The following is a 25,741-nucleotide window of genomic DNA, read 5'->3' on the forward strand; positions in this document are numbered from 1 at the left end:
CCCTTTCCTGTTAGTCTTCATTTTGAACTAAATCAGACAGTTTCACAGATAATCAGACAGTGTCTAAAAGGTGATTTAAAATTATGTAACATAATTTTAAATATTAAGTTTACATAACATTGTGGTGCTGCTTGGTCCTGGAATGATGTTGGTTTTTTCTGTTTTGTTTTTTTTTTTGGTACCGGGGATGGAACTTGGGCCCTTGCACTTGCGCAGCATGCGGTGAAACCACTGAGCTAAATCCCCGGCCGGATGTTGGTTCTCTCATAGTTTTGATCCTCGACTTTGTATTAGTGGTCCGATGTATTTCTCGTAGGCAGGGTTCTGTTTTTTAGAAAGAAATATGTTATTAAGACGGAATACATCTGCCAGGATTAAAGACTTGCGTTCAAACTGTGTTTAGCTTTAAAAAGTAACATTACATAAGATCCTTAATTTCTCAAATTAGTTTTTAAATTCATTTTGTGTGAACATATGGAGAAACATTTTTCCAAAGGGCATCTTTCCTTTCTCATGCAGATTTTAAATTGTGGATGCAGGTGGCTGATTAAAAAGAAAGCATCCAGCTTATCTTTGCTTATGGAATTTTAATACAAATTAAAGGGTTGGCTCTCCAAGGGTCTTTGAAATTGAACATGAACCACGGAGCAAGGAAGCAGAGAGTGGTATCAAGGAAGCAGGATTCTATGTTAGAATTCTAACGCAGTGTCTGGATTCCTTCCTTTATAGCCCTAACCTCATCCTTTATATGACTTTTATTTACTTTTTGGTCTGACTACACTAAAACTGTAAACTCCTTGAACACATAGCCTACAACTTTTTTTTCTGGTTTTTTGAGGCAAGGTCTCACTCTGTAGCTCAGGCTAGCCTCTGACTTGAAGCAACCCTTCATCAGCCTCCCGACTGCTAGGATCACAGGTGTACGCCACCACGCAACATGGCCTGCAGTTGTTTCCCACCGTGTCTTTAATACCGACAACAGTTTCTGTCAACGTAGCATGTACTCAATACGTATTTGTTGAATGATTGAATGAATAACTACTACTTAAATGAATCTTTACAATTGAATGTTGGGAAAAACAGAGTTCTTGATTTAAGATTACCACCACCACTTCATGCGTCAATAAGGGAGTTACTTAGGCATGGGGTCATGTAGGGAGGGGAAATGTCTTTTGCAGTTTTCTTTGGAGAAGCTGGCTTGCCCTAACATCCGAATCAAGCAGAAGCCCAAAGGCAGGCAGTATGGCTAGAGTAAGCCAAGAAAGGGCATATTTTTCTGTCCAGGGATAAAGTTCAACATGGCCTGTCCCAGACAGAAGGGAGACTCATGATTCTGACATTCAGTTTGGCACAGCGCTTGACTTTTGGTAGGAAAACATCAATGATGTATACAGGTATTCTCATTTGTTCTTTTCTGTCTACAGGGCATGACTCTACATAGCTGCTGTTTTAATTTCTTTAAAATACATGTAATGTACCTTTTTGCACTGTGTAAATGAAAAATATCTTTATTGGAGTTTCAAAATTGTCTCCAGTAAAAAAAGTTGTCTAGGGGCCAGGGATTTAGCTCAGGTTTCACCGCCTGCTGTGTAAGCTCAAGGACCCGAGTTTGATCCCTGGTACCAAAAAAAAGTTGTCTGCAGTAGATTAGAAAAGTACACATTAAATGTTTTGGTGATGTCTAAAGGAGCCAGAAATGTGTTCTAAGATTCCACAGCCATAATGAGCAATCAACTGAGGGTCATTTTGACTTACTGGTAGCAAGGTAATTTACGACCTTACGTTACTAAATTGCTGTTTATGAAACAGCCGTAGTGCACCTGTCACCTTTTTAGCAAAGTAATGTGAGGTTGGATGACAAGCATTTGTCTGCAGCATTTGTATGCAGTGGGTTCCTTAGTGTCACTACGTAGGTCATAAAGTCGTGTTTCTGGATTCTGTACGTGGAGCCTACTCTGATGGATCCTGGAGGGGACGGTGAAGACTGCATCCTGGTTCACAGTCAGAAGGAGGCAGAGAGAAGAGTAATGGGGTGGGGTTAGGGATCCCTCGAGGCTGAGCGTCCTGGAGATAAGCCTGCTTGCTCTCATAGGTCCAGATGAAAGTCTACAGTGAAGATGAAAAACAAGAGCTCCCTGCATTCTTCAGATCAAGAGAACTGGAATGTTTCCCGAGCTGCCAGTTAAACAGGTCTGAGCTGTGTGTGTCAGCATTCCCTGACGGCCACACGGTGGGAGGGTTTTGGAGCACCAGAGGGCATACATGTATTTTAGATCCTGGGCACCAGGTTGCACCGGAAGACGACTCTATTTTTAGGCCAGCATTTAAATGTTAAAAGGAGAGATAAAAAAATAAAAGAGACCTCATCATTAGAAAAAGTAACACACTAGAAATAGGCTAGTTGCGGGGTGTTGTGGTGCACGCCTGTAATCAGCCCCAGCACCTGAGAGGCTGAGGCAGGAAGATCATGGTGAGTTGGAGGCCAACCTGTGCTACACGGTTCAAAGCCAGCCTGAGCTACATATCGAGACTCTGTCTCAAAAAACTAAGGAAAACAAAACAAAAAATAGGCTAGTAAATAGGTAAGTAGTAAATGTATCCTTTTTTGTTTGTTTGTTTTTGGTACCAGGGATCAAACTCGGGTCCTTGTGCTTGCGCAGCAGGCAGCGAAACCACTGAGCTAAATCCCCAGCCCCTGTTTGTTTTTTGAGACAGTCTCATTATGTTGTTCAGGCTGGTTCTGAACTCACAGTGTGGCCTAGGCTGGCCTTGAACTTGTGATGATCCTCCTGCCCCAGCCTCCTGAGTACTGGAATTGCAGGCGTGCGCCACCACGCCTGGCCCTAAATGTATGCCTTCTTTACCTTAGCTGGTTGTATCTCTTTGTTGGATCAAAAGATGTGTTCTTGGGGGTGGGGATTGGCCTTCTCTCTGACAGCCATCCTGGGGTAACTGGCTGTGTTATAACTTTAGATAATCAGGTTAAATTAAGCCAAGAGCTATCACAGTATACAGATTGTTCAAGCAAGTCTGACACTGTTAAGTGTGAATGAAAGCCTGAGAGTTGCAAATTTGATGAGCTATTAAGACACCTTTTCTGAAATTAGACTGAAGAAATAGAAAAGTCAGTTTCACCTTTCATTATAAAATACCCAGCACTGCAAAAAAAAAAAAAAAAAAAAGAATAAAAGAAAAGGTCTGTTTATACCTATAAACCCGTTGTTCTGATCATCTGTTTCAAATCTGCTAGTAAATATTGGTTCCCCATATTCTAAATACCAGATTTATTTCTTCACTTCAGTTATTTATCTGTTGACATTTGTAACTGTTCCCTTTGAGGCTAGGCAGTCTGCAACCCTGGGTTGGGATTTTATGAATCCTCTGTCTCTTCTTGCTGGGATGACGTGGAGTCCTGGTAGTCTCTCCTCAAACAGCCAGGGGTCATGTCTCCATGACCCCTGTAATTGTAGTTTCTTTTTTGGTACTGGGATCAAACTCAGGACCTTGCAGTTGAAAGGCAGGCACAGTGCCACTGAGCTCCATCTCTGGCCCCTATCCCCTATAATTGTCGTATGTGGTTTTCCTGGCTGCCAATGGCAACGCAGCAGCCTTCTTCCCTCCTGAGATTGTGTGAGGGTTCCTTCCTGTCAGATCTGGGCAAGACAGCCCTCTAGCTTCCCGCCCCTTCCAGATATCCAGGTCTTCCACATACAGCTAAGTGTAAAGGCTAAAAGTAAGATGGGTGAGTCACTGTTGGGACTCATCTTCTTGCCTGTAGTTACTTAAAAGCCAGTTTGCCACTATGTGTATATTCTCTGGGGCATATTAAGCTATGATACAGAGCAGGCCTTCTTTTTAATTCCCCTTACCAAGTTCTGAGCAGTACATTTTGCTGATTAAGGTTCCTGCCGGGCCACAACCCCACTCCTGGCTTTTTTTTTTTTTTTTTTTTTTTTTTTGGTACCGGGGATCGAACTCAGGTCCTTGCAAGGCAGGCGACAGAACCACTGAGCTAAATCTCCGGCCCCTTGGCTTTTTTATATATTCTCCAAAAATGCTTTGGAGATATGCTATGCCAAGTGATTTTCAACCTAATGGAAATCAATTAAGATGAGGAAACAGAGAGGTGTATTTAATGCTTATTTTCTGCTCCCTGATATAACTTATAATGTATTCCACTTAATTACCTGAGATTTATTGTTTGGTGACATCTGAGCCCAATGGAACAAACGTTCATAGACATTTCCATCATAACAGCCGAGTGCAGAATTTAAACACTGATCGGTGAAGTCAAACGCATCCGTTAACAAGATGGCATCCTTCCTGAGAGAGGAAACATGAGTCCGAACTTTAGGCTGTCCTTATGAATCTAATTACTCTAATACCCAGTTAGAGGTTGCATCATTAGTCACTTTTCAAATACTTCAGCTTTACTTTTATTTATTTATTTTTAATTTTATTGGTACCTGGGATCGAACTCAGGACCTTGTGCTTGTGAGGCAGGCGGCGGAATTTACTTTTATTTTTAATCAGTTTTATCAGTATAAGAAGAGTTCTTTCAGGCTATTTAAAAAACAGCATGTCCCAGACTCTCTTCCATTTCCTTCTCCCTGAGGCAGTTCGAATCTTTTAGTGGCTATTTTGGTATTTACCTGAATGTCTGTAAATACCTTGTTTCTATTACTGACAGCTTTCTGATACTCAGTGTCCCTTAGATGTCATCTGTTGACTCTCCATTACAAAGGACAAGGGTTTACCTTTAGCTGCCTTCTCTTCACTTCTGCCTCTCCTGGCCCTCTGCTTCCTCCCTCGGCCTGCCTATCTTCTAATAGAAATTGTAATTTTGGCCAGATGAAAATGCAATGTTAACAATACGACGACTGTACATTATTAAAGCCTTTGAGGTGGCTGAGGTACTGTCCCTGAGATACTGTCCTAAGCCCTATCATCTGTTTAATAAAGTCCCTCTACCCTCAGTGGCCTCACTTCTCTACTTCGCCAGCTGAGATTCCATGGTCTGTTATATCCGCCCCTCAAAAATACACTTAGCAGTTCTTCCTGATTTTCATACTACTTTAGCAAAGCTCACCCCTTCTTATTCCAATTTTCCACCAACCTTGTGCCATGACCTTTGTAGTTATGTACGGCTGGAAAAACCAACCTAAACTGATGTCCCTAGGGTCCAGTGGGTCCAACTGCTGGTTAGCAGTCATCTCACCTTGCTTTAGTCCATTTATTCTTTCATTCTCTTAGGTGATGATTTCAGAAGTTCTCTATCATCCTCAAGTCTATACTGTGTCGCTTTCCATCCGCCCTCTCCATCTCTGCATCCCTTTTCACTGGTAAGGTAGAAGCAATGAGGGAATTTCCACACATTCCCACTCCTGCATTGATACACACTGCTTGCTTTCTTCTACTAAGTCCAACTGTCCAGGCTCCCAGCTCAGCCAGTCAGCTCCTCATCAATTACATGCCTTCTCTTCTTGCCTACTGGAGAACAGTCTCAGAAATTCTCCCATTTTCCCCTTGCCGTGACAAGCTTTTGACTGTCTCCCTCTCCATCAGCGCCCCGTATCGTGGCTCTGCCATACGACAGAACTTGAAAGTGCTGTGCCAACCTCAGGTCTCCTGTTCCCTTCAGAGAGAACCGGATCCTTCAAGTAGTTAACTCTACCACCCCGCTGAAGCAGCTTTTGGCAAGTTCATCTCTGCTGGTCGTTGGAGGGTCCTAAACTCAGGGCTTGACATCATCTCTTCATGCACTCTCCCTTGTGCTCATCCCTTTCCTGGCTCTAAACATCAGCTTATGCCAGCGACTTCCAGATTTATCCCTCCCGTGTCATTTACCTGCTTACCAAAATCCTGTACTTGTATTTCTAACAGGCTTTCCAGACTCGTCCAAAACCAAACTGTTGGACTTCTCCTGCCCATCCAGCCCTAACCTAGCCCTCCCATCTTCCCCATTTATGGTCATAGCCTTGCTGTGTCTTTCTCTTGCCCCCATTTGTCCTAATCTGTCAGCAAATCCTGTTCTCCTTTCAAAATACATCCAAACATTGCCCACTCCCCACCACTTCCTGTGCTACCACTCAGATCCAACCCACCATGATCTCTCACTTGGGATTACGGCATTAGCTTCTCAGCTGGTCTCCCTGCTGTTGTGTTGTTTTTCTTTTTTTTTTCTGGAGCTGAGTATTGAACCCAGGGCCTCACACATACTGAACAAGTGATCTAGTATCAAGTTACACCACCAGCCCTTTCTTTTTATCCTTAATATGATAGTTAAAGTAATTCTTTAAAAATAAACATCAGATTCTTTCAGTTTGTTGACTGTGCTGTGCTTAAAAACCTCCCGTGTTGCGCAGAGTAGAAGCCCACATTTTCATCCTGTACAGCGTCACTTTCTCTCGCCCCTTCACGTGCACCCTGGACGTCGGCCTCTGCCTTTGTTTTCCGGCTCAGGCATCCATCCCCACTTCTGTGGCCCTTGTTTGTTCTCTGGCTGGATGTTCCCATCCACTTGGCCCACCTCTGTACCTGTGCTCTGCCAGAGCGCTTTTTCCCTGGCAGCCACAGGGCTTCTCTCTGCCCACTCCTCTGCCCTCAGGTCCTTCCTCCTGGAGCCTTCCTTGCTTATGCACAGCAGTACCCACCCCTCCCCAGCTGCATTCCTGATCCCGCCCTGTTCTTTTCTTCCCAGCACTCATCACCATTTTATGTAGTGTGTATTTGACTTATTTTGTGTGTGTGTTTTGTGTTTATGTGTGTGTCCATCTCTTCTTGTAGGTAGGCACTGTGGTCTTTTTCAATCTGAAACTTGTACCTTTTATCTGAGGGATATTTTCCTCAATTGTTAATCATTTGCCCCCTTCTGTTTTTGCTTCCAGACTTGTTTTTCAGATGATGAACAGCTAGGATCGGTCCTCTTACTTTTTAAAAATCTTTGTTATTTTTTTGGTCTTTTGTCTTTTTGCTTCCTTTCCATGAGTTTTATCTTTCAATCAGCTTTATCTGTCAATCTTTAAATTGAATTTTTAAAAATTTCTGTTTTTTTTTTTTTTTTTGTACCAGGGATCGAACTCAGGACCTTGTGCTTGTGAGGCAGGTGGCCTACTGTTTTTTTGTTTTGTTTTGTTTATTTTCAAAGAGCTCCTTTTTTCTATGATTATTTTAAAATAATGACATTCAGGTTCTCTCTTAATTTGTGTTTGTAATATCTCTTCTTAAGTCTTAGAAGACATTACTTTTTTTTAAAAGTCCTTTTCCCTGCCAATTTTTTTTTTTTTTTTTTTTTTTTGAGACAGGGTCCTGGTATGTAGGCCACACTGGCCTTGAACTCACTTTGATCCTCCTGCCTCAGTCTCTCAATAGTGGGGATTCCAAGAACGTGCCACCACTCCCAGCCTTCCTGCCAATTCTTAGGTCTTCAGGTTGCCTCTTCTTGGTTACTTTGATCTCCATCCTTTGTGATAGGGTTTCCCTCGGGCTCTGGAGATTCCAGTGTCCGATCCTGAGCTAGCCAAGTAAAGCCTGAGTCATGCTAAGGGGGTTCACTGTGGGGTGGGCTGGGTGGGCTGTCAGGGGCTGCAGCCTCTCAGATGCTCCACAGAAGGATCATTATGTCATCTTCTTACGGGGTGCTAGCCTGGCTGCCACTTTTCGAGTAGAAAACAGTGCTTAGAGACAGAAGGATAAGCATTTGGCCTGTAAAGCCTCCTGTTTTCTGTAGGGCAGCCTTAAACTTATTTTTAGGGACAGGTCTATGTTCCCTGATCCACAGACCCTCTGTTTACCCTTTCGTCAGAGCAGGGTCAAGGAAAGTCCAACAGGGATTAAACTTATTTGGAGCTGGGCTTTCAGCCCAGCTACCATCTCACCTTTGTCCCCATGGCCAGAGCAGGTACCCAGTGCTGCTGGCTCCTGGAGTTCTTGGCCGGGACCTGCCTGCCAAGTCACTGCCTGTCATTAACCCTTCAACTGGCATGTTTCTTCTCCTGCTCTGGAGTTTCTCTTGGAGGGCTGATGCCTCTTAAGTAATTCTAATCCATTTGCTAATGTTTCAGGGGGTCTCGGGAAGGAACTGCTAAACACACATGTTAAAGCCACCCTCTTTACCTACAAGTCCCCCAGTGAGATTTCAGGATCACTTGAAAGCCCTGCTTGGGCAGCTTATTAACATTACAAAGAGCCGCTTCTTGGTGTCACTTAGAAGAGTGTGTTGCCCTTCATTTGTCACCCCAGAAATCTGAGGGAAATAATGACTCATGGAGGCAGGGGACTGTGACACAGCAGCATTCAAAGCATGGAATCTGTTACATGCAATTACCCTGCAGGAGTAAGGTCACTTACGAATCATAATGTAAGTAAATCACTTTGTGGGTCTGATAGCTGCATGGGGCAGCTTTAGTCAGTGCTATCTGTCTTGGCTGTAAGTCCTCCTCTGGAGCCGAAGCACACACTTAAGAATTCGGTTTGCTGATTTAAAAAAATCCCATGCTTATGAGGTGGTAAGGTGATTTTTAGCATTTCACTATCAGTGCCAGTCAGGGTTAGAAAGCCATTTTCTTCATGTGCTTTTAAAATGGCAAGTTTCAGAAAGAGAGGCTTGAGCTGGAATTGTGCAGTAGTTCACTCTGTTCTAATGGTTTCCACCACTGTCTTCCCTGTAGGAGGGAAAGTTTGATGCTGGGGGCACAATTGTATCAGACATGTTTTTGACTGTTTTTGATGATATAATTGAACAAATATTTACTAGCCCCCAACTGGCTGTTAGATGCTTATATGTGGTCATAAGTGGCATGTAATATATACTGGTAGTTATAAAAATAACTTGGTCTGTATATCTGCCATGAAAATCTTGTTTTTATAGAAAATTCAATTTTTTTCCTTTTTATTCTCTTAATATTGCTGATAAAGAGAATAATCGGAGGTTCTGAGGGAAAAGTCACCCACCTCCACCAGGAAAAAGCCAGGTGATGTCTTAAAAAGGTTGTGTTCTCAGGTTAGCCTATTTTAAAAATCTTATCAAGGGCCGGGGATTTAGCTCAGTGGTTCCAGCGCCTGCCTTGAAAGTGCAAGGTCCAAGTTCGATCCCCAGTACCAAAAAAACAAAACAATACTTCAACCCCAATGTACAGGTTAAGGGCATGCTCGGGGTCAGACAGGCCTGAGGCCGTGTCCAACTCCTCTGGATAACTGCAATTCTGAGCAAGTTAATTCCCATAAGCCTGAATTTTCTCCTCAGTAAAAGACAGGTTAAGTCCAACTTAAAAGGGCTACAGGGATTAAATGAGATGATGCATGTAAAAGCTTTTGGCACAGTGCCTGGTACTGTGTCCTCCTTAAATGTTAGCTATGGTTAAAACTATCATCAGCAGCCAGTGTTCCTGTGTAGCAAGCTTCATGTTACTCACATTCTTCATGTACTGTTCGCGTTCCTTGACAGTGTGAAGTCCAGTTTCGGTAACATTAATTCTTAAGTGTACCAGGGTCTGGGGTTGTTCCCCGAAGGCCCCAACCACTCACCGGATCAGGAGCAGCAGGTCCAGGTAGGCTGTTCTGACCATGTCCACTTGGGGGCCAGACAGGAAGCCGTCATAAAGAAAGTTGCCTGAGTCCGTCAAGATGCCGTGTAAGGCAAAGAGGTCACAGAGGCGCTTGAGCGCCGGCTGAATGGCTGGCTCGTTGTCTAGTTTCTCCAGAGCTTCCTTAAAACTCTTCACGGTGAGATAGTAGCAGTGTGCCTACCAAGACACAAAGGTGCGGGAGCCGCTGACTGCTGACTCCAACTCCGCAAGCCACCCTGGGAGCTTGGCGCGCTTGCTGGAGTAACCCGCCGCAGCCTCACGTTTCTCGGTGGGCTAACAAGCAGCCGCCTCTCCTTTCAGCTCGCTCGGGGCTGACGGCAGATGCGCGCGCGCACACACACTTGCGGGGTGGGTGGGTAGGGGGCTGGTGGGCTCCGGAACTGGCTTTGCTTTTTGCTTAGGGAAGTCTCAAGTAGGTTTGAAAGTGGAGAGAGCCCACACAGGGGACACGGAGGGCAGCACCACTTTTTTCAAAAGGAACAGCGCTTATCGCCTGCCACGTGTAAAGCAGCGGTGCACACGCGTGTGCGCATGGGTGAGGAAGTAGGGGTTCGAGTGTATGTGAAATTTATCCCAGTGAGAGAGACTCCTGGAAGTAAGCGATGCTGTTATTTAGCCCACGGGCAGTGTCAGGCTCTGTCAGGTGTTAAAGTAATCATTTAGTACTGGTTATAAATGACTACATCATTCCCCAAGGCCTCCCCTTCCCCTCTGCCCAGCAGCTAGAGGATTAATGCCTGATTCAGCAAGAGCTTTCAGGGTCCTGATTTCCTTGCCTTACTGGTTGTTAAGTGTTTTTGAATATTTCCCCTCTGTGCAACACAAATGCATGTAATTGTTTTATCTGGTAAGATAAATTTGAGTTCCTTGAAGGAGAGAGAGAGAGAGGAGAGAGAGAGGGAGAAAGAGAGAGAGAGAGAGGGAGAGGGAGAGAGAGAAAGAGAGAGAGAGTCCATCCTCTGTGAAGCCCATACTGCTGGGACTGACTTTAAGTAGCAACGTCTAGGGCCGTGGTGGTGAACCTCTGGCACGCGTGCCGAAGTGGGCTGTTTGTATCATTGAAAGCTCTAAAAGGTTCGCCATCCCGAGTCTAGAGTGTCTCAGGTTCCAAAGAGCTCATGCAGGGGCACTAGGGATAAAGGAGAGGTCACTGAGGTGAGGGAACTTTATTTGCAAGGCTGTACCTCAGGAAGCTGAAGGCCTTTTTATGAGGCTCAAGCACCGGGGTACAGGAGGGCATGGGGAGCTGTGGCAGTGTGGGTGGCACAGGGCCTGCCGTGGAGCCAGGGCGACCAAGGGCTGAGAAGGGCTGGTCAGGACTGTGTTCTGTGGAGGTCGGGAGTGACCATGGTCCCCAGCAGGGCAGTGAGTGGTCAAGTTTCTTGTCTGCAGAGAACCTGCCCTTCCCAGGGAGGCCTCACACAATCATGAAGGACTCCACTTTGCCAGCACACCCAGGGCCTTGCCCTGTGCAGGCTGTGAAGCTGAGCTCGTGCTCGGTGCTGGCCCAAATAGCCTTTGGTGCTCAAACTGGGTCCAGACTGGCAAAACTGGAGACTCACACTTGCCCTGGAGGGTCTGCTTTTTCTGCACCAACCCATGGGCCACGAGTACAGACTCAAGTCTCTGCGTTGAGAGGTGGAGTGTGGAGCTGCCCTGGGGAAAGGTTGCGTCCTTATGGCTAGCTACCTCTTAAGTGTCACCTGCCTTCACTCAGTCTCCACAAGAATCCTATGAAGTAGGTGCTGTTAGCTCCATTTTTCAGATGAACAGACTGAGGCCGGGACATGAAGTTCTCCATCCAAGGTCACATGAACTGAGATCCAATCCAGGGCTCTACCTGTGCTAGCAAAGCCAGCAGGGACTGCAGCGGATTAGCCCAAGCCCAGCATTTATGGGGTCTGGGGTTCCTCCTGCTAAAGACTGAGCTCAGAGGCCCGCAGGCTATCAGAGCCATGCCGCTCTCCCTGCACCTCTGTTTTACAGAGTAGGTGGCCACACATGAAACTGGGGCCACAACACAGCCCATGGCTTTTTTTTTGGTACCAGGGATCGAACTCAGGTCCTTGCGCTTGCAAGGCAGGTGGCGGAACCACTGAGCTAAATCCCGGGCCCTAGCCCACGGCTTTTCCTCACCCATTGCCATGCCAGCGCTGCTCCTCCAGCCCAGGTGCAGTCATTCCTTAACTGCTCCTTCGGTCACAGAAAGACAAGGCCCTACCCATTGTGACCCAGAAAACTGCTCAAGCACCGCTCCCACAAAGCCACCAGGGCTCCCTCTTCTCCTGGAGGGTGGCTCAGCTTCCTGCCCTTGGTTACTCATTGCACCGAGGCCACCGGAGCCAGAGCACACAGCTTGCCTCTGAGGCTTGCGGGGAAGGAAGGCTTCATCCCTCCTCTGGGTGCACCATCCTGACCCTCTGCAAGGAGATTCTGCTAGCTTCCCTGGCAGGGGTGTGTGTACTAAATGAAGGCAAGGCAGAGGTTTGGAAACAGACAAGTGAAGAGTGGGTGACTGGGTACCTCGGGTCACCCTCAGTATTGACAGGGCATTATCACAGCAGAGTGGGTGCCCTAGCTGCAGAGTTCGGGCAGGCCCAGTGGGTTGGGTCACCAGGTGGCACTGCTGCCCACTAGCCCGCCCAGTCCTGCCCTAGGAGGGCCTCTGCAGACCTCTCAGGGCTCTCCTGTGGGAGGCTGTCACTTTCTGGGCCCGAGGCCTTCGGACTGGAGTGATCCTGTTAGTCTTTCCATTGTGGGCAGGGCCAGCGTCCCAGCTACCTAAGCTCAGGAGGCTTTTTACGCCTCTTGGTACTGGGGTGTGAACCCAGGACCTTAGCACTGAGCTACCTCTGTGAGGCTCAGAGTGAGGACCACCCTGAGTCCTCGCCACAAGCCGCTGCTTCCTTCTGACTGGCCTCTAGCCTCCAGTCCCCTCCTCCCCTGCAGCTTGCGTAATTCTTTTAGAATGAAATGCTGATCACTTTCTTTTTGGTACAGGGGATTGAGCTCAGCACCTTGCGTTTGCCAGGCAGGCACAGTGCCACTGAGCTACATCCCCGGCCCACCGATCACTTTCACTCCCTAACGGAAACCTGGCAGGCTTCCCATTGCAGCGAAACCGGGCCCCCGCCTCTCACAGTAGTGCAGAAGAGTCCAGATCTTGCCTCTCTTCTCTCCTGCCTGCCCTTCTTTTCCTTGCTTTCGTTTTCCTCCTTATGCACCCACTTGGCAGGACTGGAGTTGTCTCCCAAGTACCAGGCCTTTTCTTGCCTCCTCTTTTGTACCTGCTGCTCCCTTTGCTTAGAAACCTTTCTCTCCAAAGCTGCCTTCAGCCAGCTTGTTTCAGCACAGCCTTGACACCTTATCCTATGAGGCACCTCTGGGAAGCAGACATGCAGCTGCCCCTGGGGTCCCGTCACAGCCACTCTGATTTCCCTGATGTCTGAGTTCTTCCTTGGTTGTAGCTGGGTACAGACAGCGGCTTCACTAGTGAGCACCCAGCCCAGTGCTGGTTTCGAGTGTGCTGACCAACTGTCAGTTATGCACAAACACAAAACATGGTGAAAATTGAATCAGACATCCAAGAATTGCTTCTAGGGCTAAGGGGAGACATGACCTGCTTTTTATCTGGAAGGAAATATTTGAACAACCTGAAGCAAATCCAATAACACCGCCTCATTACCTTTTCCCCTAAGAGCTGCCAGCAAGATTGCTTTGGAGTTAAGTCCTTTAATTAAAATAACCTGGACCAAAGCCTTGGGTGTGAAGAGGGCACTGGCTGCAGAGCAGGGTGGGGGTGGGGGGTAATGGCAGAGCCCGGATTTTCCCAGCAGGGTAGCCTGCCTGGGAGACAAAGCAGCTCACCTTAGCAGCCTGGAGGAGGATGATGCCTGTCTGGTCCCAGGCCTCATGCTGGTCAGCCCCGGATTGCCTGAGTGTCTGCAAATGACGCACCGAGTCCTCAATGAGCCTAGAGCCAAAGACCAAAGGTTCAGCTTCCAGACTGGGTGTGAATGTTGACTGACGCGCTGTGCGTCCCTCAGAAATAAAAATGATTTCTATGTATTGATCACTCATGTGCCATAAAGCTAAATGCTTGATAAACATTTCTTCTTTCAGGGCAGGTAGTCCCAACCAGTGGGGAAAACTGAATCCTGGAGAGGCAGACTGATTTGGTCAGAGTCACACAACTAGTAAGGAAGGAGCCAGAATTTGGATTTGTTCTTTACTGCCATGTTTTTTTTTTGTTTGTTTTTTTTGGCACCGGGGATCAAACTCGGGACCTTGCACTTGTGAGGCAGGCGCCGGAACCACTGAGCTAAATCCCCAGCCCATTACTGCCATGTTTTAAAGCCTTAGGCCAGGAGCTGACCCTCTTTCTCCTGCACATTCCATCCTAATAACCAGTGTTTTCTGGCCATTACGGTGAGCGGCTTCTAAGGCCTGAGCCAGAACGGTTATTGAAAGCCTAGTGAGGCCTATGGGCAACCGGCCTGCTACAAGTTTTACCTAAGGCACCGAACTCTTGTCCTGCAAAGCGCTAAATTAGTCATGTGTTATCCTTTTAACCTTTAATCTATTGTAATTTCTGTGCCCTGCGTGTGCCTCTGTGACTCTTGGAATTTGAATGTAAAACAAACTGTTTATTAAGCAATATTTATTTCGCCTTGTCAGGGAATAGATGAGCAGATGTCACAGTGAGTTCCCAGCAAAGACAGAAAATGGCATTTTAATTTCCCATCAGTCTTATCTTCCCCTCCCACCTCCCCCAAATGAAACGTTAGCCCAGTGAGGCCTTGGGGACTTTATCAGGCTGGTTTACTGACTGATCCCTACCTTTCAGAACAGTGCCTGGCATATTGCAGCATGTAAGTATTTGTGAAGTAAATAAATGTCTCAGGTTGCTTGTATTCTCTAAATCCCCATTAGTCATTCCTAGGGCCACAGGTTGGGTTATACGACCTCTTATAATTATATAGTAAAAATAGGTTTTTTCCCCCAGTTTGTTTTTGGTGTTTTAAGTTTGGGCCGAGTTCAGAAGGCTCCTTTGTAGGTAGTTTAATCTGTCTTTCTATAATGGTGTCTATGTGGGCTAGGGCTTCTTTTTATTCCCAGTCCCTAGCATGTTTGATCATTCATGTTTGGGTTTGCCTGTGTGCCCTGAGCCTAGCAGACCCTGGAAATGAATTCTATTCTGTGGTATCACCAGCTGTTTTGAAAATTATTTTTAGATTATGGGGTATTTCAAACTCACAGGTGTTGCTTTACTAATTGGTATTTGTTTGACACTGATACATTTATAGTATTTACATAGGGGCAGATTTGTTGCACTGCAAATTATCATCGGAAGCTAAGGACCTGGAAACTTCCTGTCACTGGCTGGAGAGGTGATCCCTTCTACCCCTGAGACCAAGATTCCGAAATGGTGGTGGTCCATGGCTGACGGGTGGGACATCCCCTTCTCTACCACGGCAGGAGGAGCTTCGAGGCCAGGGGTGGGAGTGGATTTTAGAAGTGGATGGATGAGTGTCCACCCAACCCATCCTGTAGGTCTTGGGGATTTGGTGGTTTTCCAGTGCTGGCTCACCTGGTTGCCATGTGTGCCCAGGCCATGGTATAGAGCTCTGGGGAGAGGAAGTCAGCTGTCCTCTGGGCTGGGCACTTGGTCAGGTGAGGCGTGGCGAGATATGCGACAGACTGAGGGAGAGACTTCTGTAATGTAGGGCCTGCAACCTGCTGAGCTCGCTGGTAGTTCTTCACCAGAAACCTGGGGCGAGACGGTAAAGCAGTGGGACGTGGGGCGGGGCCGGCCCAGCCCCCTCTCCCCAGGGGCTTGAGCTCTCAGACAGGGCCCACATTCCCACGCGGGAGGCGCCCCAGCCCAGCAGCCTCGCTCCTGACGGCGGCTCCTCACTCCTAAGCCCCCTCGTGCCATGCCGACCGGCTGCGGGGCGCGCCCCGAGACTCCGGGGCAGACACCCTTCCTTTCTGAGCGGAACCCTGTGGAGCTCTGTGCGAACAGAATCTTTTCTGTCAGATCTTCTCACTGGAGGATTTATGATGCCTTGTGCAGGGACTGGAAAGTACACTTCCTAAGCGGAGAGCAGAGCACAGCTGAGGAGCGCTGTGACAGGGGACTCTGCTGCTTGCCCACAATGCGGGTTACAGATTATGGGGTCCGGCAGCGCCACATTCCCATGCAGCTCTGCCGAGCCCGTGTGATGCCCTAGAAGTGGTGTCACCTCCATCTCTAGATGGGGTACTACTCACCCAGTGTGACACTGGATGAGGATGTTTGTGAGGTCCTTGCCACAGTGCCGGGCAGAGTGCCTAGTACACCCTCTGGTATCCCTTTTGTAATTCAAGGAAAGTTGTATGTTTTTAAAAACCCATAAATGCCACGTATGTATCTATTTGCCAGTAAACTCCTCTCTTCCTGTGTATAGAAGTACTTGCTCTGTTTAGTCACTTGACAGTAAGTCTGGCCATTCCTTCCTTCCTCTAAGGTTTGCCCCTGCCCTCTTCGGTACTGGGGGTCGAACCTGGGTCTTCTCACTGAGCTGCATCCCCAGCTTGTTTTATCATTTTGAGAACCAGGTTGGGCTTGAACTTGTAATCCTCCTGCCTCAGCCTCCCGGAGTGCTAGGATTATAGGCGTGTGCCACCATGCCTGTGTTGGAGCCTTTTGTGTAAGCTCTGCGCTAAGCCTCTGATACTGGGGTGAGCAAGGCAGGTGTGTTCCCCGCCCTCAAGGAACTCCTGGTGTAGCTGGGGAGCAGAGCTAGAAACATAAAGCAAAACATGCCAACAATCATAACAGCTGTGTAGGCCATGACGTAGAGGGCAGGCTTTTCCTTTGAGCAGTGGGGGACGAGTGAACACTTCTGAACAGAAAGGTGTGATTTCCTCTAGGTTTTGAAGAGATTCCTCTGCTGCCTATGGCGTCGTGGGGCAGGGTAGAAGCAGGAGACTAAACTGGGCACGGTGACACACATCTGTATTCTTAGCATCGGGAGGCTGAGGCAGGAAGATTGCTGCAAGTTCAAGGCCATCTTATGCTACACACTGAGTTCAAGACCAGCCTGAACTATATAGTGACACCTTGTCTCAAACAAGACAAAACAACCCCCAAACAACAACAACGAGAAGAATCACAACAAGAACAAAGAAGCAGGACACCAGTGAGGAGACTGGAGTCTAGGTGAGAGGTGGTGGCCTGGCTGGGAGCACCAGTGGGTCGGGGCAGCGGGCTGAGTCAGACTCGTACCGTGGGGTTTGGCAGCCCTAGTCAGCACTTCCCAAGGCCTGCTCCCTCTGCAGGCATCAGACAGAAGCCTCAGCCCGGCAGGAGCTCAGGGGTCTCCCGGGGCACTCTGGACTTACCTGGCCAGCTGCAGGTAGAGCACCGTGTTCTCGCCCTCATAGGTGCAAGAGGCCATCAGCTGGGTGACCAGGGACGGCAGGGCGCTCAGCTTGGAGTAGCCGTGTCCGCCGCAGGCCCTGCGGCACAGCTCGGCCCCGTGGGTGCAGAAGTCCGACATCATGGCCTTAGTGCCTGTGGTCAGGGCGTGCAGCTGCAGGATGAGGGGCCAGGCAGGTGAGGACCCGCAGTAAGGAGCATGCCTACCGCGCTGAGCATTTACTGCCCGAGAGCCGCTCTGTAAGGTTGGCGCTTACTCAGCTCACACCCAGAGCCACACTGAGGCACTGTGGCTGGGGTGGAACAAGAACCAAGAGACCCGGCCCAGCCAGTCCCCTGACCTTCCAGAGAGAGCACTGCCTGGATGGGGCCCGCAGTCCCCCAGGAGTTATGTGGTTGGCCAGCGAGCAGAGGTCTTGGGAAGCTGGCCCGGAGGACAGCGCCCCACACCAGTCAGCCCCCTTGGGAGTTTGGGATGGTGATGGTGCCACGGCCTGACTGTGTCCACCCAAAGTTCCTGAGTTGAAATCCTAACCTGCAAAGGGATGCTGGGGCCCTCGGGAGGTGATGGGTCAGGGGCGAAACCTTCACAAGCAGGACTGTGGGTGCTGTGCTGAAAGCTCAGGCTGAAGCCTGCTGCTCACTATTAGCAGGTGTCACCGTAACTCATGGGGGGGATCAGTGCTGCTCCTGGGAGTCAACCCCCAGTGCTTTCTCGATGCTCCCTTCTTGCCTGTGATGCCCTCTGCCAGCTCACAAGGCAAGAAGGCCCTGCCCAGACGGTGGAACTTTGCTGGAGGCTGGGAAGTCTCCAGAGCTGTGAGAAATTAATTTGTTTTTCTTTTTTTGGTACCGGGGATTGAACTCGGGTCCTTGCACCTGCAAGGCAGGCGGTGGAACCACTGAGCTAAATTCCCGGCCCAGCTGGTTTTTGTTTTTTAACACAGGGTCTCACTATGTAGCTCAGGCTGGCATTGAACTCACAGTGATCCTCCTGCCTCAGCCTCCTGAGTGCTGGGATGACAGGCATGTCCACCAGGCCAAGCTTGTGTTTATAACCCACCTAGTTAACCTATTTTGTTATAGCAGCTGAACAGACTAAGGCAGGGGTTGCCAGGCAGCAAGCCTGGTTTGAGTTTTTGGTTCTTGAAAGCCCCTATCCATCCTTCTGACTTTTGAGTCCTTAGAAGACAGAAAAAAGAAAATGGTGGGGTGGTGACCAATAGCAAAAATCAACAGGCTAGAAAGCAGTCCACTGAGAAGTTTAAACTCAGGCCAGGAGGGACCCAGGCCCCATTTCCTAGGGTGAGAACAGGCCGGGTTATGGGTCCTAGAAGGAAAGCACTCCTTCACAACTGCAGAGAAACATTTTCCCCGTTTCTAGACTCATTTCTGTTTTTCCTTTCTTCTTACTCCTTTTTCCCCTTATTTTTTTATTCTCTATATTATTTACTTTTTCCTCCCTTTTTTCTTTTACCTTCTATTTCTTGTTTTTTGTTGTTGTTGTTGTTACTTTTATCTAGTTCTGTAAATATCCTTCTACTCCAAACAGGACCTTTATCTCACTGTTCTCTCCTCCTTTTCGTCTCCCATTGTTCAATTTTTCAGATGTTTGCATTCTCCCATTCCATCCCCCCATATCTTTGATAATATGACATTAACCTTCAATAATCTTTAGACAGTTAATTCTATGTTACCAGTTGAATTCTTTTCTGTCTTTAGTGGAGGTATAGTTAATTGCATTTAGTAGATACGTGCTGTATGTCAATACTTGGTTTGTCTTAGGGTTTTGTTGTTGTTGTTTTGCTTTATCTTGATTTAAATTTTTTGTCTTGGGGTTTATACCACAAGTTAAGGGTGGTACCTTTTTGATTCTTATGGTGTGTCCATACTAGGTTGTCTTGGATGATGCCACTGTTGCTGACTTACTTGATATTTCCAGGGTGGAATTGCTATGAATAGGTTTTCTCTGTATGCCAATGCCCTTGTGACCTCTGTGTCATTAACAACGCTGTGGTCCCATCCCTGGGTGCTGGGCCAATTACACGGCATCCCCTCTCATTAACAGAGGGGGCGGACGGGGTCTTGGGGGGGCAGAGGATTCAGTTACCACGCCCTCCGTGTCCCTGAAAAGCAGACGACTGAAGACATCTGTAGTAGCAGCAGAGTCTTTCCACTGTACGTGCCCACAAACCTGAGCACGAAACACACAGAAAACACCAGAAACATGAGAAGACAAGGGAACAAAGTGCCTCCCGAAACTCCTAACTCCCCCAGAGCCCATCCATTGGGCACCGAGGGGGAAGAAAGCGAAAGTCACGCTGAGTGATGTGAAAGAGCAGAGGTTAAAAATCAGATCAATGAGGTGCTTTGTGGGCGCACAGAAAATATAACTAATCAGATAAAGGAGGATGTAATAAGCAAGGCCTTCACCTTTTTGTGCCTCAGTAGTCTCATCTGTAAAATGGGGATATAATCCGCACCTGGTGTGCAGTTGACAGGATTGACCGAGCAATGCTTTTGACGTGTAGGCCTGGCAGAGGGGCCTCAGTGTGTAATGTCAGTCTGTATGTAGCTTTATCTGAGGCCTGTGAGCCCAACGTGCTTTGGACTCAGAATGGCTTTTGGATCTCAGAAAGGCAAAGCAGGGCATTAGCCTATCATATGTAATACCCACAGTGGGCTTTGGGGAGGACTTAGGGAGCATATTAATATTTCTGTTGTATCTGTGCTCAGTAGAATCGGTCAGATCAAGTCAGGCTAGGTTACACTGTGCTACACAGTGAGTTCCACATGAGATGTGCTTTTCAGAGCTTTCTGGGTCTCAAGTACACATCAGGGATTGTGGCTGTGAGCTCTCTGTACTGCAGTAAGTACCTTCGCTAACACTGCGGCACTCTCTGGGGCCAGGTGTGGGCAGCCTCCGTGTCAGGGGCCAGGTCACCGCTGCCCTGGGAACTCGCCAGAAGGCTGAGGAGAGGGCCCAGTGGCTAGAGTCATCTTGGCCACCCTGTGGCAGCCGCTCCCCAGGAGACCACCAGTACCTCGGGCAGGAGGCTGATGTCTTTGTTCAGAATGTTGACGTAGGAATTCTGGAAGAACTCCCGGAGGCTGGCCAGCTGGAAATGGAAGGCGTAACTCATGGCCAGGGGCAGAAAGAGTTTCTGTTGCTGGGTCTGGTAGTCCAAGATTTTTGTCTCTGGGTCACTAAGAGGAAAAGAAGCAGAGGATTTGGAAGACTGCTATGTGCCACGTCCACCTTCTCATACCCCCAACACATAAAAGCTCTGAATCTTGGAAGTTCCTTAGAACTCCTTACAGAGGTAGCACGAGGCTACTAATAATCTTCTGAAGTCTTTTTGTTTGTTTGCTTGTTTTGTTTTTCTGAGGCAGGGTCTTGCTGTGTAGTTCAGGCTGGCCTTGAACTCACTGTGTAGCCCAGTCTGGCCTTGAACTCACAGTGATCCTCCTGGCTCAGCCTCAGGAGTGCTGGGATCACAGGTGTGTGTCACCAGGATTGACCTAAAGTCTTATCTAACATGAACATCCAAACGTTTCACTGCAGAAATATCAGCATGCTTCCTTGTAGGTGCTGCCTCTTGCGGAGACGATTACAAAATTACAGCATGTATTATCCTAAAATCTGAAATGTTCTGAAGTCTGACACATCTGGACCCCAGGATTGGGTGAAGGGTGGTGGCCCTGCACCCCTGAGGATTTGCGCCCACACACTGGCTGTGTGGTAGGCTTGTCACCTGTACAACTCGGCCCAGGGAACCCAAGGAGGGGACATGTCTGCCTTGTCCACCACTGTCCTCGCTGCCCAGGACTGTGTCAAGATGCAGAAACTAGGGGCTGAACGGGGTGTGGCTTCGAGAAGCTTCCAGGGCCGATGGGACCTGGGGCCTTTCTGGGTGCAGCTCCTCACCCGCCCAGCGTGGGGTTCCTGTCCCATCCTCAGGACGGCTCTGCTACCCAGACAGGGGTTGCAGCAGGGCAGCAGTGGCACCTTCCCCCCAGTGCCAGACACCGACAGATACAGGCTGCTGGTGTGGGAGCAGAGAGGCACCCCAGCCCTCATGCCCAAGGCAGACCAGATCTGGGCAGGGGTGTGTCGCAGCAGCCACTGTGGCACTGGCAAAGGTCTGTCAGGGAGCAGGCACCAGGGGCCGAGCCCTAGCCACGTCTGCTGTGATCAGCGCCAGGGCGCCCCTCACCTTACCTGGGCCGGAGCCGGGACTGGCGGCGGATGACGGAGTAGCGTGTGGCGATGACACAGGCCTTCTGCAGGGCGGGCAGGACCCCGTTTACCAGGATGTCCACGCGTGCCACCACCATGGACAGGTAGTTGTTCTGCGCTATCCCGAATCTGATGTAGGTGCCATCTGGCAAGACCTGTGCACACAAGGACAGGCTCTGGGCTGGGGCTGGCGCTGAAGTCCCCATCCGGCCACATCCCCAGCGGGGGCTCCACGCTCTGTGCTCCTCCTGCTCCTCCGGAGACCGCAGGTGTGGCTGCAGTAGGCATTAAAACGTGAGCCACTCCACTGCTGTACCTTGCCAGGTCCCCAAGTGTCCTGGGTTCCTGCTGCTCTGCTGCAAGGCCCTCAACTTCCCCTTGAGCTACAGCCAAAGGGGAAAGCCCAGCACAGTGGTGGGGCCCAGGCGCGTTGCCCTTGGCCCCATCTCCTCCAGGGATTGCCAGCCACACTTGCTCTCCCATCCCAGGTGATGGCGTTTCCACAGGAAAAGTCTGAGTCTCAGAGCGGCAAAGCGACATCCCAACGTCACACTGCTCCGAAGCTGGGCTTCTGCTCTGCTCTGTGGGACACCACAGCCTTTCTGGGAGTTGTGACCCACACTCAGGTACACGGAGGAGGCCCCAGAGAAGGTGGCAGCCCAGGCAAAGTCCCTGCCTGCTGTCCAGGCCCTGACCTGTGCAAAGCGATTCAGCATGTTCTCCCTAGGGACCCGCACGTGGTCCAGGCGCAGGAAGCCATTGTCCGCGTTCTCAAGGTCCATGTTGGGCCCGATGTTTCCAGCGGCGATTCCTGGAAGGAGACGGAGCTGAGAGTGCCTGTCAGGCGAGGCCTGCTGTCGCCAGGTACCACAGCAGCTTGGGACCTTGGGTGCACCGCAGGTGAGCAAGCTGAGGTCAGAAGATGCTGCGTCTCATCCAAGGTCACCTGGCCGATCAGCACATCTGTCCAACTGGAGCCCGCCCTCGTGGCCCACGGGAGACCCAACTCCACTTCTCCATGGGCTTCTGGGCCTCGGGACCTTCTCCCATGGGTCGCTGAGGGAGAATTGTGGCTTACCTGGCAGCAGGCTGTGGTCCCGGAGGCTTCGGATGGGCACCATAAAGCCGTGTATGCCCTGCCTGGCTCCTGAGCAGACCAGCTGTGCCATCACGAGGGCGTGGGTGGCCGACCGTCCCACTGAAGGCAGACAGATGAGAGCCCATCACAGAACGGCCAATGACTACTGTCCCCAACCCAGACTCCAGGCCTGGGGCTTCCTGAGGGGCAACTCTGAGGCCTCAGACAGTCACTGGCAGCAGACAGGACTGGCCCCCAAATGACCAGACAAAATGAACAGCAACTTGGCAAAGGAACTATGAAATGAGCAAAGTTTTAATGGATTTTGCCCCTTACCCAAACTATTAATGACAGACTCTGCCATCAACCTCGTAATAATGAATACAGGCAATACCATCTATCAAAGCCCCGGTGGCCCCCGTACCTGTGCTGATGTTTTCCAGTTCTCACAAGGCAGGAGTGAGAAGTCTCATTTTCCAGACAAGGAAACTGAGGCTCAGAAAGAGGAATGACATGCTGGTCACCCACGTAGAGGCGGCAGATTTGAACTCTGGTCAGCCTGCTAAAGGCTGTTTCTTTTCACCAGTTTTGATCCTGCCTGCCTGTCTGTCAGTCTGTCGATCTGTCTCTCTACCTGGCTCCTTCCTTCCCTCTCCCTCTCTCTTCTTCCTCTCTCCTCTTTCCTCTCTTCTTGACCTCTTTGCCCCCTTCTTCTGCTCTAATTGGGTTCCTTGCATTTGCTGTATTTGTTTTCCACACTGGAATTCACTGAGTTCCCAGCTGCCACTGATGTGTTCTCAGAAGGGAGTTCTCCAGCCCGAGGACCGGGGCTTGGTGACTCTCTTCTCCGAGCCTCAGAGATGCGTGGTGTGACTGCCACCTGGTGGCCGTCCGGTGATAGCTGGTGGTGGAAACCAAGGGCCGTGAGCAGGGAGGGATTCCTTCTCACTGACTGCAATCACAGCACCGTGCCCGGTGAGTGGCGGCTTGGTCATTAACTGGGGAGATGAGATGAGACCCTGGGGCTGTGGGGATGCCTGGGACCGGCCAGGTGTGTGTGCCTGTCTGTGGGGCAGCACGTGCCTAAGGTCGGGTCAATTCCCTTTTCTATTCCACAGTTCCTTGGGGACCTCCCAGCCACCCACCAGTGAAATTCTCGACATCTCACCGATTTCAGGAAGGTGAACTGACATGCCCAGGGTGACCAGCTGAGAAAGGAAGTCACCCTGAGACCTGCTGGCACCAGACCCAGGGCTGCTCAGCCCCCCGCTGTCTGCTCCTTGGGCAGAGACAGGGAAGGGGCCCTGGCAGATCGATACTCACGGTCTCCAGGCCACCACTTGGTGGCAGTCATCGTGGGGCTGTGTATCACAAACTCCTGGGTGGCTGCATCATAGGTGGCTTCAGTCTCCAGGCCCTGAAGGTATGTCCCTTGAGATCACGGAGGGGAGTCAGCATTTGACCAAGGTGGGGCCTGGCCTCTGAGGCGCCAGCCGTGTGGAGCAGGGGCCAGTGCTCCCCTGCACACGCCTGCGTGTTTTTCTCCTTTCATCTGTGGGCCGTGTGGGATGCACATCACGCATGCTGGTGGCTCGGGAAGGAGGAACTTGCCCCACAGGTAGCTCATACAATGTATTTGTGCAAATTAGAAAAAGATGCCCTTTCCTCAAGACCCCTAACTGCGACTTGCTGGAATGTTTTCACAGGGCTGGGGATTTAGCTCAGTGGCACCTAGCCTGCCTGGCAAGTGCAAGGTCTTGAGTTCGATCCCCGGTACTGGGAAAAAATAAAATAGAATGTTTGCAGATTAAATATACGAATCTGTAGGATGTGAAAGGGCCCTCTGGAGTTGTGCAGTGTACAACCCGAACACTGTGTGCAGCCCCCCCCCCCCCCCCCCCCGGCTCACCGTGTCCCAGTTCCGTCTGCGCGAAAGTTACGATGATCCGGTACGTTTCCGAGAGTGGGGCCCATTTGGCGATCTGCTTCTCTGAGCCCAGGCTCCTGATGGCTTTCGTGGCAATATCGTGCACATTGAAAGTCACATCCCCAGAGATGGCTCTGTGGGAGACAGAGCCTCCTCAGCCTAGGAGCTGAGGGCCTGGTGCCCTGAGCCTGGGGGTGCTGGAGGGAAGCCCCCCACACCCGGGCCCCTGTCTCCTGTGAGGACCGCCTGGGGGACAGGCTGGGGCTGGGCGTCCGCAGTGAGCCCGCCAGCTGCTCTGGAGGGCCGCCTGGGAGCACCTGAAGGCATAATGGTGCTGGAGCCCATCCTTCGGCCAGCCCAGGCGCTGTGCCATCCTGTGCAGCAGGACTCTCTTCCGGATGGCGGCCTCGTATCGCTCATTCGGCGTCATGAAATAATTGTTGATGAGGCTGAACGCCGGGTCATCTTGGAAGAGGCTTTCTGTAGGGGACAGAGAACTCCAGCGGGCTTCCTCACTTTCACACTTTCCCACCCGCCCGTCCCCCGGACCTGGACAGGCAGTCAGTGTAACTGTCGTTGTACAGAGGAGACCACGGAGGCCTCAGGTGGGAACTGTGACCAGTGGCAGAATTAGGATCAGCATCCAGCTCTGCTGCTGCCTAGGACTCTTCTGTCCCTCAGATGGACTCAGGCAACAGGGGTCTGTTAATAGCATGTTCACGTCCACAGGAACGAATCTCTAACAGCGGATTTTCAAGGGCAAATTATTTGAGGGTGGGAGTGCTAAGAAAGTCCTCTTCTAAGAAAACCTGTGGGAGCCAGGCATGGTGGTGCACAGCCATATTCCCCATGTTGGGGAGGGTGGGGCAGGGGGATCACGGCTTCCAGCCCAAGCAGGGCAATTGAACAACTTAGCAAGATCCTGACTCAAAATAAAAAATTTAAAAACCGGGGCCGGAGAGTTAGCTCAGTGGCACCGCGCCTGCCTGGAAAGCATAAGGTCCGAAGTTCTATCCCCGGTTTCGCAAAAAAAAGAAAAAGAAGAAGAAAAGAAGAAGAAGAGGAAGAAGAAAGGGCTGAGGATGTAGCTCGGTTCAAAGGCCCCGAGTTCAATTCCTAGAACTTAAGAAAAGAAAGCAACTAAGGAAGGAAGAGAGAGAGACAGGGAGGGAGAAGGAAGTGTGGGCACGAGGCATAAGCGTCCTCACCGACTTCCCTCCGCAGCGCAGTGTTCCGGGCGCCCCCGTCCAGGAGGTGGGTGAGGCGCTCCACGTCCAGGGCTCGCCCTCGCCTCTCGCTTTCTAAGTCAGGGTGCACTCGCCGGCTCCAGGCGTCCCCCAGCGACACTCGGTGCGCGCGGCCGCCCATGTCCCTGCTGCGGGAGGAGAGGCGCTCCAGCCGGGCCTGCTCCGGGCCTGCTCCGAGCCAGCGAGCGAGCGAGCGCCGGCAGGGGACGCGGGCGTCTGTGGGGCCAGCGGGAGCGGCT

The 25,741-nt window shown here is 50.1% G+C and overlaps 1 protein-coding gene and 1 long non-coding RNA gene across 4 annotated transcripts; one reads left to right on the forward strand and one right to left on the reverse strand.

The window, feature by feature from the left end:
- Window positions 1–20: 20 nt before the first annotated feature.
- Window positions 21–25,732, reverse strand: Acox2 (acyl-CoA oxidase 2). 3 transcript variants are annotated; one of them, XM_004864440.4, is made up of 15 exons: window positions 25,464–25,729; window positions 24,573–24,735; window positions 24,238–24,389; window positions 23,652–23,759; window positions 22,329–22,448; window positions 21,946–22,061; window positions 21,233–21,405; window positions 20,055–20,217; window positions 19,121–19,204; window positions 16,974–17,164; window positions 15,178–15,357; window positions 13,455–13,560; window positions 9,526–9,743; window positions 4,188–4,323; window positions 21–324 (listed from the first exon to the last, which is right to left on the reverse strand). In XM_004864440.4, the coding sequence occupies exons 1-15, from the start codon at window positions 25,621–25,623 to the stop codon at window positions 265–267; spliced, it is 2,130 nt and encodes a 709-aa protein (XP_004864497.2). In that variant the 5' UTR covers window positions 25,624–25,729; the 3' UTR covers window positions 21–264. The 3 variants fall into 3 exon arrangements, 2 of the variants coding, with proteins under 2 accessions (XP_004864497.2, XP_004864495.2); XR_002389192.2 differs by lacking the exon at window positions 9,526–9,743 and having other exon boundaries at window positions 25,464–25,732; XM_004864438.3 differs by lacking the exon at window positions 19,121–19,204 and having other exon boundaries at window positions 25,464–25,728.
- On the forward strand, window positions 13,560–17,098 carry LOC147826488 (uncharacterized). The gene is made up of 2 exons (XR_015439202.1): window positions 13,560–14,458; window positions 14,905–17,098. It is a non-coding gene; the product is annotated as an uncharacterized LOC147826488 (long non-coding RNA).
- Window positions 25,733–25,741: the final 9 nt, after the last annotated feature.

Source organism: Heterocephalus glaber, unplaced genomic scaffold (genome assembly GCF_053883595.1).
Source record: "Heterocephalus glaber isolate CG9 unplaced genomic scaffold, H.glaber_assembly_v1.0 deba00001472, whole genome shotgun sequence".
Classification (NCBI taxonomy): domain Eukaryota; kingdom Metazoa; phylum Chordata; class Mammalia; order Rodentia; family Bathyergidae; genus Heterocephalus; species Heterocephalus glaber.

Coding starts and splice junctions, on each gene's coding strand:
- Acox2 (XM_004864440.4), bottom strand. CDS start 25,623: ATGGGCGGCCGCGCGCACCGAGTGTCGCTGGGGGACGCCTGGAGCCGG. Junction 24,390..24,572: donor CAGCACCATTATGCCTTCAG/GTGCTCCCAGGC, acceptor TGTCTCCCACAG/AGCCATCTCTGGGGATGTGA. Junction 21,406..21,945: donor TGCTGAATCGCTTTGCACAG/GTCAGGGCCTGG, acceptor TTGTGTGCACAG/GTCTTGCCAGATGGCACCTA.